Genomic DNA, 10,894 nt, shown 5'->3' with positions numbered 1-10,894 from the left:
CCTCTCTTAGTCTCTCGATTCCCTCTTTCACGGTCTCACCAAACCGATATCGCTTCCCCTTGCAGTTTAATTTCTCTCAGGAATAAGAGCAGTGGGTGGTGGCTTCTGGTTTTGGCACGCTCCACCTTGATCAGTACAAAGATATTTATATACGTACTCACTCCGTCTTTTTATGTAGGGCTTTTATTGTTTTGTACTAATATTAACGCAGCATCGGAGCGATGCCGGCCAGCGTTTTACAACTGACTTCTGCTATGCATGCATTCCGTTGATCACCCCATGCATGCAGGGACTGATGATTTTTCTCCAAACGAAGGAAACCGCTTTTCTCCACGCATGCAGCACGTCATGGTGGGCTGCCGATTTTTCTCACCGCATGCAACCGTTGTGCGCCTAATACTCCGTATTTGTTTTTTTTAGCGATCCTCCGTATTTGTTAATACGGGCCGGCTTGATTAGGCTATTTGTTAATACGGGCTGGATCGATTAGGCCTGGATGAGAAAAAAGAAAAAACATGGGAAAGGGCTGGGCCGCGTACGCTCCTTGCTCCCACCGCATGGAAAAAAAAACTGGATCGGTCCTCGTTGGCCATGTTTGGCACGTAAACATGTGTAACGTAAAACGGTTACTACATCCTTAGATCTCAGATCGAACGGCCATAACAATTGAGGTGATGTGTATCAATGTGGAGCCTCCTCTCGGTACCTCTCATGTTGCTTTTAGTATATATAATAGATTCAAAATTATACTAAAACAACGACAACAATCGTGGAACGGTGAAAAAACGAATTTAACCAGACGAATGTATAGTCTGCGGCAATATTAAAGGGAAGGTTGAGAACATCCCATGCACGACATTTCGAACACACCTATTTAAAAAACAAAGCTGGCTGTTGGAGAGAAACTTCAACGCCTTATTTACATACAGAAGTCGTCATTCGTGATGCAATTTACTCTGTCCCTACAGGAGACTACGTACCCCATCTTAAAATATGATGATAACCCCAACCAAAATACCCAGGCGGCGATCGGTCTGTCCACGATATACTACTCCGTATATAGGAGTATTTAGTACCATTAGCTCACCGACGATTTCACGAAGCCCATTTGCTGCGCCACCATGTCCACAGACACGACTAACACGGCCTTGCAGCCGGGGCTAGGAGGAGTGGGCGTGTCCCCATGCTGCGGCACGACGACGCTGCTCGCCGCGCTTGCGGGGTCCTTCGCCTGCTGCTTCCTCTTCATCATCGTCTTCCTCTGCCTCCGCTTCCTCAACATTCGCCGCTCCTGGGCGCGGCGCCACAGTACTGCACAGGCACCCCTGCAAAGGCAGCCGGGGCTTCCACTGCTCAATAAGCGCGGCCTCGACGCCGACGCCATTGAGGCCATGATGCCGTCTTTTCCGTACCGGCGGGACAGCTCGGCGTCGACGGTCGAGTGCGCGGTGTGCCTCGGCGCCGTGGAAGAGGGGGAGACGGCGAGGCGGCTCCCTGGGTGCGGCCACATGTTCCACCAGGCGTGCGTCGACGTGTGGCTCCTTTCCAATGCGTCGTGCCCCGTCTGCCGCGGGAGGCTGGCTGATCGAGCCGCCGCCGCGTCGGCGTCCGTCGTGCCTGTCGAGATGTTGGACGATGGGACGGTGTCGTCTTCGTCCTCGACGACGACAGGGGCCGTGCCGGAGCGGAATGGGTGGTTCGGTGGGCGGGCGTCCGGCTCCGGCGAGGAAACGGACTTGGAGCGGCAATAGCACGTACTCGTGTGCAGATTATAACGCCTATTAACGTGGTCCGCGCGAGTTGTAGCTTGGGATTGCAGCGTTTGCCCGTGCGCGCGCTCACGGGTGAATTTATTCTTCGATCCTTTCTTGCTCTCTGTTTTTGGTCTGCGAATTGGATGAAATGAATGTCAGATATACTTTGAATACTTCTCATTTGCTCTTTTCTTGGTAGGATGTGACGTGACAAGGCAGCACGTAATGTATATCCTCCAGTTTAGTAACAAGATAGGGGGCGTTTACTTTTGTCATGTCGATTACAGCTAAAATATCATTTTTGCTGAACCATATAAAAGATGGCGAAAAGACGAAGCTGACTTCGGTGATATAAGATGCAGTCGCAGACACGTGGGGTCAGCTCCACGACCCACGTGTCGGTGACTATTATGACACCGATTGTACGTCAGGGGACCATTTTTCCTAAATACTCCATAATCTGAGGGAAAAACAGTAGATCAATTGATCTACTGTATTTTTTTTGCAAAAATATGTACACAGGAATAATTACATGGGGTTATCTAGACTTTCTAAGCCAATCCTCTAAGCATCTGCCGTTTCTTCCTTGAATGTTTCTTCCATATTCCAAGCAAGAAGACATTTGAGTGTTTCCACTTTACTAATGTAATCTGTGCTCCATAATCCCCCGAGACCGAAACCATATACATGGTCATCCAGGCATTACTACATAATGATATGCAAAAAACATTAGGCCCTCTTTGGGGTAGGAATTTGCATGAAAACTAGAGAATTCTAACCCTAAAATATATTTTTTCTATAGCGAAGGACTTCCAAAGGAATCTCTAGTCCTAATGCATAATCTTAATGGATGAAACACCCGCTTTGGTGTTTTTTTTTAAAAAATTGACTACCTCCAATCCATAACAAGTATTGTTGATTTAGTACAACATAGAATACAATTTTGTACTAAATCAGCCACACAATATCTTTTGGAAAGAGTAACATATAGTATCATATTGCAACAGTTCACATAGCAGACCGGGCATAATGCAGACAAGACGCCGAATCTTAGCAAATTACTGCCTGCATGAGAGCAACATTAGTGACACAATAAACAGCAACACTAGTCATCTTTGGAGAAGTACATCCTAATTTTGTCCAGGGTCGAGCATCTACCATTCTCTCTCCCCGCAGCCGCAGGTTACTCTGCTCCCGTCGCCACAAAGTACAAAACCCCCCAAAGAAAGACACCCTCCTATTTATATTTATCACACACGCTCCGCTCCCTCTCCACATGCACACACCCTTAACCCAGCACCGGTGTCACCGCCAATGAAAGTGGCAGAATATCTCGGAGCCAAGTATATCTGGCGATGGCCGAGGCCAAGGACATGCACGAGCAGACCACCGGCTGCCTCCCCGTCGACCAGTCCTGCTTCGCTCTCTCCCGCCTCTCCAAGGCGTACCGCAGCGCCGCCCACGACGACATCGACCCGGCCTGCTGCTCCACCACGTCCTACCTCGAGGTCCTCGGCATCTCCTTCGCCTCGCTGCTCATCATCCTCTTCGTGCTCTGCATGATCCGCTGCTACCTCATGCGCCGGGCCGTGAACCGGGTCACGGTCGGGGCATCGGCATCGGCATCGACGGCGGCGTCCACGGCGGCCAAGAAGCGGCCCACGGGGCTCAGCAAGGCCGCCATCGCCGCGCTGCCCAAGTTCGAGTACCGGGGCACCGGCGACGACGAGGGCGACCGGTGGGAGTGCGCGATATGCCTCTGCGCCATGGCCGACGGCGAGGTGGCCAGGCAGCTGCCCGGGTGCATGCACCTCTTCCACAGGGCCTGCGTCGACATGTGGCTCGTGGCGCACACCACGTGCCCCGTGTGCCGGGCCGAGGTGGTCAAGCCGCCGCCGGACGACGTCAAGGCCGGCGGGCCGTCGGAGCCAGCCAGGTTGGAGGATGGCGAGAGGGATCTGGAGGCGCAATAGCTAACGTGACGGGCGCAGGACGCGTCTGCATTTGCTACTCTAGGATTCTTTTCGTCTGGTTTGTAGGTGTATTATTAGGTGTAGTAGTATTATTTTTGGCGCCCCGTCAGGAGGTGATTTTGAACCGTTTGATTTTCGACCGGTTTTCGGGAGAAAAAAGAACACGTGAAAAGAAAGGCGAGTGATTTTTGGCATTTCTCTCGGTACACAATAATGATGTAATAGTACTTTCAACGCTTTTGTCAATCTCATAGGCGACACCGGAGGACCATCAGTCCTGATTGACCGTCACCGCGACCGTCGCATTCCATTAATCCATCTCTGACAATGGTGTGGAACCGGTGAACACCAGAGCTTAAGGGTGAAACTGAAACATTCGACATTAGCTCAAGCGCTCAACGGTTCCGGCAACGATGGTGCACTGGCTCCCGTCGAAACAAAATTTTGGTGTACTAGCCCCTTGATTAAAAATAATAATATCCTGAGCCATTGGCAGGTGGGACTAGGTTTTGGCAATCTGGCCCAGATGTTCTAACATGGCCCAGTTTGCTAGCACATCTATCGCGTGAACACAGAAACTTCCAATCCTTCATACGGGATCGTAATCACATTATTTCCACAAGTAGGCCCACGAACCAGGGTAATCCACCCAACTTATACATGGTTGGTGGGAAATAATCGGTCATGGGCACTCAACTACTTCTCGCTAATTTACACGGGAGAAAAGAACTACTAGCACTATACGGGTAGCAAACGATACAGATCCTCGTAGAGCATTTGCACGGCCGCGCCGCAAGTACCACTTGTACTGACGCAGAAGCATAAAGTACGGTACCAAGGAAACAGTTCTGCAATATTCCAGTCTGTGCAATAACTCGGCCGTTGCCTAATAGCGGCGCACCGCCCGCCTGATTTTATCCGGATCCCTCGGGCCACCACCCCCAATTTGCACTCTGCCCACCGACGCACGACGGCATCATTGCCAATCTTCATTCCGTTTGTCAGCACAAGAAACTCTACAGAAAAAAATAAAATGAAATCCGCTAATAAAGCGCAGCCTAGAACCGCTGCATCGCCGCTCAAATGGAATGAATAGCCAAGCGCGAGTTAATTAAGAGTCTCCAGTTTAGCTCGGCGTGCATGCTTCTTCTCCACAAGCTCCAAGTTTCTCCCCGTGTCTTGCTGCAAAGAAAGCGTGTCAAGCGTTCCGGCACCCGTGGTAATGGTGATCATCGCCGTGGACGGTGTGGATTTGGCCGCAGGGTTCCTGATCAGACTGCACGACGGCTGGGCACTCTCGGCCGCGGCTGCCGTCTCGCTCGCCGTCTTCCTCCTTCTCCTCCGGTACGCCGTGGCGCCATACTGTAGCCACCTCGGCGCGAGCCTGAGCGGGCTTCAATCGGCGTTCGCGGGCGGCGACGATGCAGCAGCCGTGGAGAGCTGCTGCCGCGCCTCGGGTGGCCTCGACGGCGCCACCATTGCCCGGCTGCCGTGCTTCGTGGCCGCGCGTCGAAGCCGAAGCCAAACGACGTCCGGCGCCAACGACGCCACGACGGATCACTGCTGCACGGTGTGCCTGGGCGCCGTCGAGGAAGGGGAGACGGTGCGGGCGCTGCCCTTCTGCCGGCACGCGTTCCACGCGCGGTGCGTCGACGCCTGGCTGCGCCTGCGGCCGACGTGCCCCGTGTGCCGGGCCACGTTCAGCTGACGGCGAGAGACTGCTGTACCATGACGAGTTCTGTGATTTGCTCATGGCGAAGTTTCTTGTGGTCTGTTATTTGCTTGCTCCCAAATTTTACTCCTTTTTCTTTCGACTTGCTTGTTTCCTTTGTCTATTGTTTTCGTTCCAACGAACTGAAAATGTGATGTTCTTTCTGAGAGAACTGAAAAATGTGTACCGGCGACATGTCAGCGCGTTCGCTAACCTACGGGCCCAGTCGCAAATTCTGAATTGGGCCGTGCCGCGGTACTCCTTAATAATGGTAAACGGGCCCGGATTTGGTCATGACTGAAGAGCCCACGATAAGTAGGAAGCCCAGTTGCCTGCACTCGTTTTCGTTTATAACAAGAACCCACTTTTCAACCCCTTTTAGCAACGACGAAGACTGCGCACACGTTATGCCACTTGACCCAGCAGACACCAACACAACACGAATCAAGATCTGCAAGTGCGTCAGCGTCACTCTCCAACGAACCCAAAACAGAGGATCATGAAACCACGGGCCGGGAAGCGCAGAATCCGTTGTTCCTCCCTGAGAAGAAAAGCCTCTTTGACGGAGAAAAGGGTACGCGAAAGCCGGGGGACATCTTTGGGGGTCAAGTCTTAATTCAGACCTTTCATGTCAAAATCATCGCAGCTTGCAGAAGAAGATGCTCGAGAGGCGGGCTCTCTAACATGTCTTATCACCAATGCCAACCATGTGAACCGTTGAGGACCAACACAGAGAATGTTGTTTCTTTGTTAATTTCCTTTTGCAACACCCCTGTTCTTTCTTTTCGGCCGACTAGAAAAAGTTCCTGGGACAAGTGTTGGGTGCGGTTGCAGAATTGTTGCGTCCAATCTGACGCCTAAGCTAGACTATATAAGTACTAATTTACTACAATTTGGTAAGCTAGTTAGCTACAAATAGAATCCACCTGCGCACAAAGACATCTGAATTCTGTACTGGACACGACAAAGCGCATGACACGGATTTGTCCACCATTATGCATCGCTTGAAATAAGCAAGGAGCTACCATGAAACTTGAAGGTAACGCCATCATTTGAACACTAGCTGGCCACGGCATGTCAAGTCTGCAGTTCGGGTCTTGGCCTCCTGCCGTCGGTACGCGTAAGCGCTGCTAGCGTGAAACACTGCAATATTGCTTCTTCACAGTCAAAGTCGTTTCAGAGAAAGCTACGTGTCATCGGTGCCGCCGTTCGCGAGGTCACGGGGTGCAGCAGTCAGCCTCTGCAGCAATCGGCCGATTATTCGATCACTGGCCTGTTCTTCAGCAATACCATCATCGTATCAACGACATGATGATTGATTATAATTAGACAAGACGCTTCACTAACACAAGGATCAGGATTAAAAGGTGACGCCACACCAATGCTATGGGCCAGCTACCTGGTTTTGTATTGTACTCTGGTTTTATTTGGACGGTATTTTTGGTTACCGCCCCAGTAAGGACATTTCCCGGTTCCGGGAAATAGGTTTACCGGAACAATTTTTTAAAAAAAATTTCATTTCAAGCCATGAATGAACATGTGAAAATCAAATTAAGAGAGGTCGCTTCATCCACTATACTATGGTTGTTTTACGGTATCACACATGTGCAATGCATAATCATTTTCAAAAGGAAAAAAATGAATTCAAAATTTCATTAAATAATCATGTCTGAGATTTTTCGGTTACCCGACCTGGTAGCCAAAACCTTATTTAAACATAAAAATTATAAAATCACTATTATTTAAGTGTTCAATCTCAAACACTCTTCGCTTTGATTGACTCTCTCAGATACTCTTTGATTGAACTCTCTTGTAGCTAAATCCTAGCTCTGTCCCGTGTCTGGATGTGAGGGTTTGATTGAGATTCGATTCAAATCAAAGAAATCTCATAACTCGCCTTTGATATACCAAATAAACGTATTAGAATTCTTTTTCGAGTAAATGTTACAAAACCATAGTTTTTGTGGCAATCGTGTCGCTAAACCACAGTTAACGAAAAACCATTCACAGAACTACACAATTTGAGTCAAGTTGTCTCAGTCAGCCCGAAAACGAGTGGTTTGGCGGTTTTGCTTGATTTGTTACACGTGGCCCACCTGTTGTATGTCACGTCGGCCCTAACCCGACCTGACCCGTTAACCCGTGATTAAACCCCAACCCTCTTCTCACTCCCGCAAGTTTTCGGGCCTGACGAGTTCAAAGCAGTCTGCACCATGCTAAACATCTGGCTAATTTTGTGTGCTAAAAGTGTTAAAAATAACAATAAGGGTAAAAACGCCTGAGTTTAGCAAAAAGGCCTTAAAACTCAATCGACTTACTTGAGCCATTGAATTATGATTTGGACACTATGCAAACTTAATCCTCGCTCATCGTTTGTTTCAAATTTCAGGGACCAAACCAAATCGAGCGATCGAGCCATTGACTTATGTCTAACTAAAAATTAGACAATTTTGATAGAGCAAATCCACAAAATCGTAAAAATAAGTAGTAATAATAATAGTAGTAATTGGAGCAGCAGCAGCAGGAGTAGTAGTAATAGTAATAATAATAATAATAATAATAATAATAATAATAATAATAATAATAATAATAATAATAATAATGTGCGCTATGCCTGGCTAATTAAAGATTGCGTGCGGCAGACAGCCGGCCGGCCCCACTATACCTTAGTGACGCAATGAGCATGCTTTCTCATCATGACATACTAGTACCACATAATGCATGTAATTATGAGTTTGATTAATTTATGACCACCAGGTCCTAAATTAACCAGCTGAGCTGTCTGCAAATGCCGTATATGTTGTCACACGATCGCTTGCTCGCATGGAAATCAAACCGCACCGGCTTGCAGTGTCCAAGTCCAACGTGCAAACCTCCGAATCGGCTCCACCTAGCCTGGAAAAACACCACGGGAGTCGAACACCGTGAGGAAGACACGCGAAACCCAGGTGAAAGCTAATAAGCATTACGCGCGTCCAGATCGACAGGAGGTCGATCGGACAAAGCAAGGTGTCGAAACGAAACGATCAAAGTACTACTGTACTCATCATCATTAATGCTGATCGCCGCGTCGACTACACAGGCACGAGTGTCCGGCCGTTTGTGGCTCCTCTCGTGTATACGCGCGCGCATTAGCGAACCAATGATGATTCGTAATCTGAGTGCACGGGATGGCTCCCGAAGAGGGCAATGATCACAACCGATCAACAGGTCCTCTTGCTTTCGAAAAGGAGAAAAATAACACTACAAGCAATCTAAGCTAGCTAGCTGCTGTGCAACGAGGCGAGAGCTGTCGACAGCAGCAGCAACAACAACAACGAGGGTTAAACTTTCCAACATCTCGGCCCCGCGCACATATAATGCAGGTGCAGCCATGGACGACCAGCATGCATAAAAATCCACGGGTCTCATGGACAGGCCGGGCGCTGTAAAAACATCTCCGTCGACCAAGCGAGTGGTTCATGTATATCTTCATTGTCATTGTCGTGGTCCTCCCTTTTCATCTCTGTGAATCCTCCCTTAAAATATCCCGGGCGGTTATCATGAGTCGTCACGCGGTCAGGCGCGCCAGCCAGCCAGCCGAGCCTCGGCATGCATCAGCAGCCCCTCGAGAGTCAAGAGACCACAGGCACAGAGCGGTCGGGCGGGCCCCGCGAGAGCTCACTGATCACCCTCCCCGCACCCGCCCGCCGTCCCGTTGAAGCCTCAGCTGGATCCCTCTGCCTCAGCTCAGCTCAGCTCCTTTATATACCCCCTCGGCCCCTCTGCCCCAGCAGAAAAAGGAAGAGACACACACCTCGCTTTTCTTGCTTTGCTCCGTCCGCTAATCCCACAGCTTCGCGAGCACCACACCAACAACACCAGTAGTGCACAGTAGCTGCTGCGGCTTCTGAGTTCTTAATTCCGATCGATCAAGAACAAACAAGATCGAAGCCATTTCCGTGGTGGTCGGGGTGTCAATTCGAAGATGAACGCGCCGAACTCGTGGCTGTTCGCGGACAACTCGAGGTACAGCACCCGGTCGCGGCTGCTGTTCATGGGCCTCTCCTTCACCATCGGCATCCTCACCTTCCTCATCTACCTCGCCATCTGGTACACCTGCAGCCGCAGCCGCCGCCACCGCCAGCGCGGCGTCGCCGACATCGAGGCTGCCGCTGCCGCCGCCGCTGCCGCCGCCGCGTGCGACGCGAGCGGCATGAGCGCGGCCGCGGTCGCCGCGCTCCCGACGTTCGCCTACGAGGCCGAGCAGCCGGCCGCGGACTGCGCGGTGTGCCTCGGGCAGCTGGAGGCCGGCGAGAAGGTGCGGCGGCTGCCCAAGTGCGCGCACCTGTTCCACGCCGACTGCGTCGACGCCTGGCTGCGCGCGCATTCCACGTGCCCCATGTGCCGCGCCGCCGTCGAAGGCCCCGCCGCCGCCGCCTCTTCCAAGAAGGGCGCCGCCGCAAACACTGACGCCAACACCACCCCGGCGGCGGCGGCGGAGGAGGCGCTGCCACCTGTCTAAGCGTACGGCCGTGGGAAGAAGAGTGAACTGAACCAGCATGATTGGAGAATTGATAGTACTACTAGCTACGTACAGTGATCGATCGGCTAGCTTAGGACGTTTAGTACTAGAGGCCTAATCGGGGAGATTTGTCATTTAATTATTGGTTTCGTGCGTGCGTGCGTGCGTGTACGCTGTACAGGGCGTATCTGTGACGTCGGTTGTGCTAGTACTCCTAGCTGCTGAGCTGTGGTCTGAATTTTGATTCGAGTGAAATGAATGAATCTAGCTTCTAGTTCTAGTCCTGTACTGTACCCCCCACACACCTCTGTCGTAAGCTTCCTTCCCCCTTTTCCATTGTCCCTTTCAGGCCTCTTTGCCCGTCTCGGACGAACGTTTCCGTTGCACGGTTCGATCATTCCGTTCTGTGCCGCCGTCGGCACCTCTAGCTCGGTTGACAGACGACACAACTTGCGCGGCAAGTTGTCTAACTCGATTCCTCGGTGCGAAACCGCTGCTGCCACAGCCAGCCTTGCTGCTTTGCTACTCCAAAATCTCCCCGATTCTTCCTTTGCTCCGAGAAGCAAGACAGGGACTTGCATCCCTCTTCTGGGCGTTTCCCGCGACGTCGATCGATACCCTCGGCCAGAGCCGCCCAAGCATCCATTCGTTTCGTGCGTGTATATATAACAGTATGCTGTTGTTCCCAACTGTTTAGGTTGGTATTCGTGTTCGCCTGATAAACCTGTCCACTGCGGGAGTACAAGGATCGCCTTTTTGCCGGCCGGTCACGCTTTCATTCCTAGGAATTATCTGGGTTTTCACCTGGGACTGCGGCGTGCCGGGTGGCAAGTGGTAACGAAACCGGGTGGAATCACGCGAGACTCGCTGACCCCTTGTTTATTTCCGTCTCCCGCAAAAGCCACGTCCGGGGCCTTCAAACCCTCGCCGTCCGTCCTCCATCGGCTCCGTT

General features: G+C 51.2%; 4 protein-coding genes across 4 annotated transcripts; all 4 read left to right on the top strand.

Annotated features, from left to right (window-relative positions):
• The first annotated feature begins 856 nt into the window (after positions 1-856).
• On the top strand, positions 857-1,927 carry LOC100824975 (RING-H2 finger protein ATL39). The gene has a single exon (XM_014898506.2). The coding sequence runs from the start codon at positions 1,122-1,124 to the stop codon at positions 1,749-1,751; it is 630 nt and encodes a 209-aa protein (XP_014753992.1). The 5' UTR covers positions 857-1,121; the 3' UTR covers positions 1,752-1,927.
• An 819-nt stretch (positions 1,928-2,746) lies between these two features.
• Positions 2,747-3,921, top strand: LOC104582520 (RING-H2 finger protein ATL39). Its single transcript, XM_010232310.3, has one exon. It carries the CDS (start codon positions 3,110-3,112, stop codon positions 3,725-3,727), a length of 618 nt encoding a protein of 205 aa, XP_010230612.1. The 5' UTR covers positions 2,747-3,109; the 3' UTR covers positions 3,728-3,921.
• An 838-nt stretch (positions 3,922-4,759) lies between these two features.
• LOC106866157 (RING-H2 finger protein ATL39) lies at positions 4,760-5,631 on the top strand. The gene has a single exon (XM_014898908.2). The coding sequence runs from the start codon at positions 4,950-4,952 to the stop codon at positions 5,433-5,435; it is 486 nt and encodes a 161-aa protein (XP_014754394.1). The 5' UTR covers positions 4,760-4,949; the 3' UTR covers positions 5,436-5,631.
• Positions 5,632-9,201: 3,570 nt separating this feature from the next.
• Positions 9,202-10,226, top strand: LOC106865986 (RING-H2 finger protein ATL2). Its single transcript, XM_014898379.2, has one exon. The coding sequence runs from the start codon at positions 9,406-9,408 to the stop codon at positions 9,940-9,942; it is 537 nt and encodes a 178-aa protein (XP_014753865.1). The 5' UTR covers positions 9,202-9,405; the 3' UTR covers positions 9,943-10,226.
• Positions 10,227-10,894: the final 668 nt, after the last annotated feature.

The sequence above is a fragment of the Brachypodium distachyon genome, chromosome 2 (assembly GCF_000005505.3).
Source record: "Brachypodium distachyon strain Bd21 chromosome 2, Brachypodium_distachyon_v3.0, whole genome shotgun sequence".
Taxonomy (NCBI): Eukaryota; Viridiplantae; Streptophyta; class Magnoliopsida; order Poales; family Poaceae; genus Brachypodium; species Brachypodium distachyon.
This window is presented reverse-complemented; position numbering and strand designations above follow the sequence as displayed.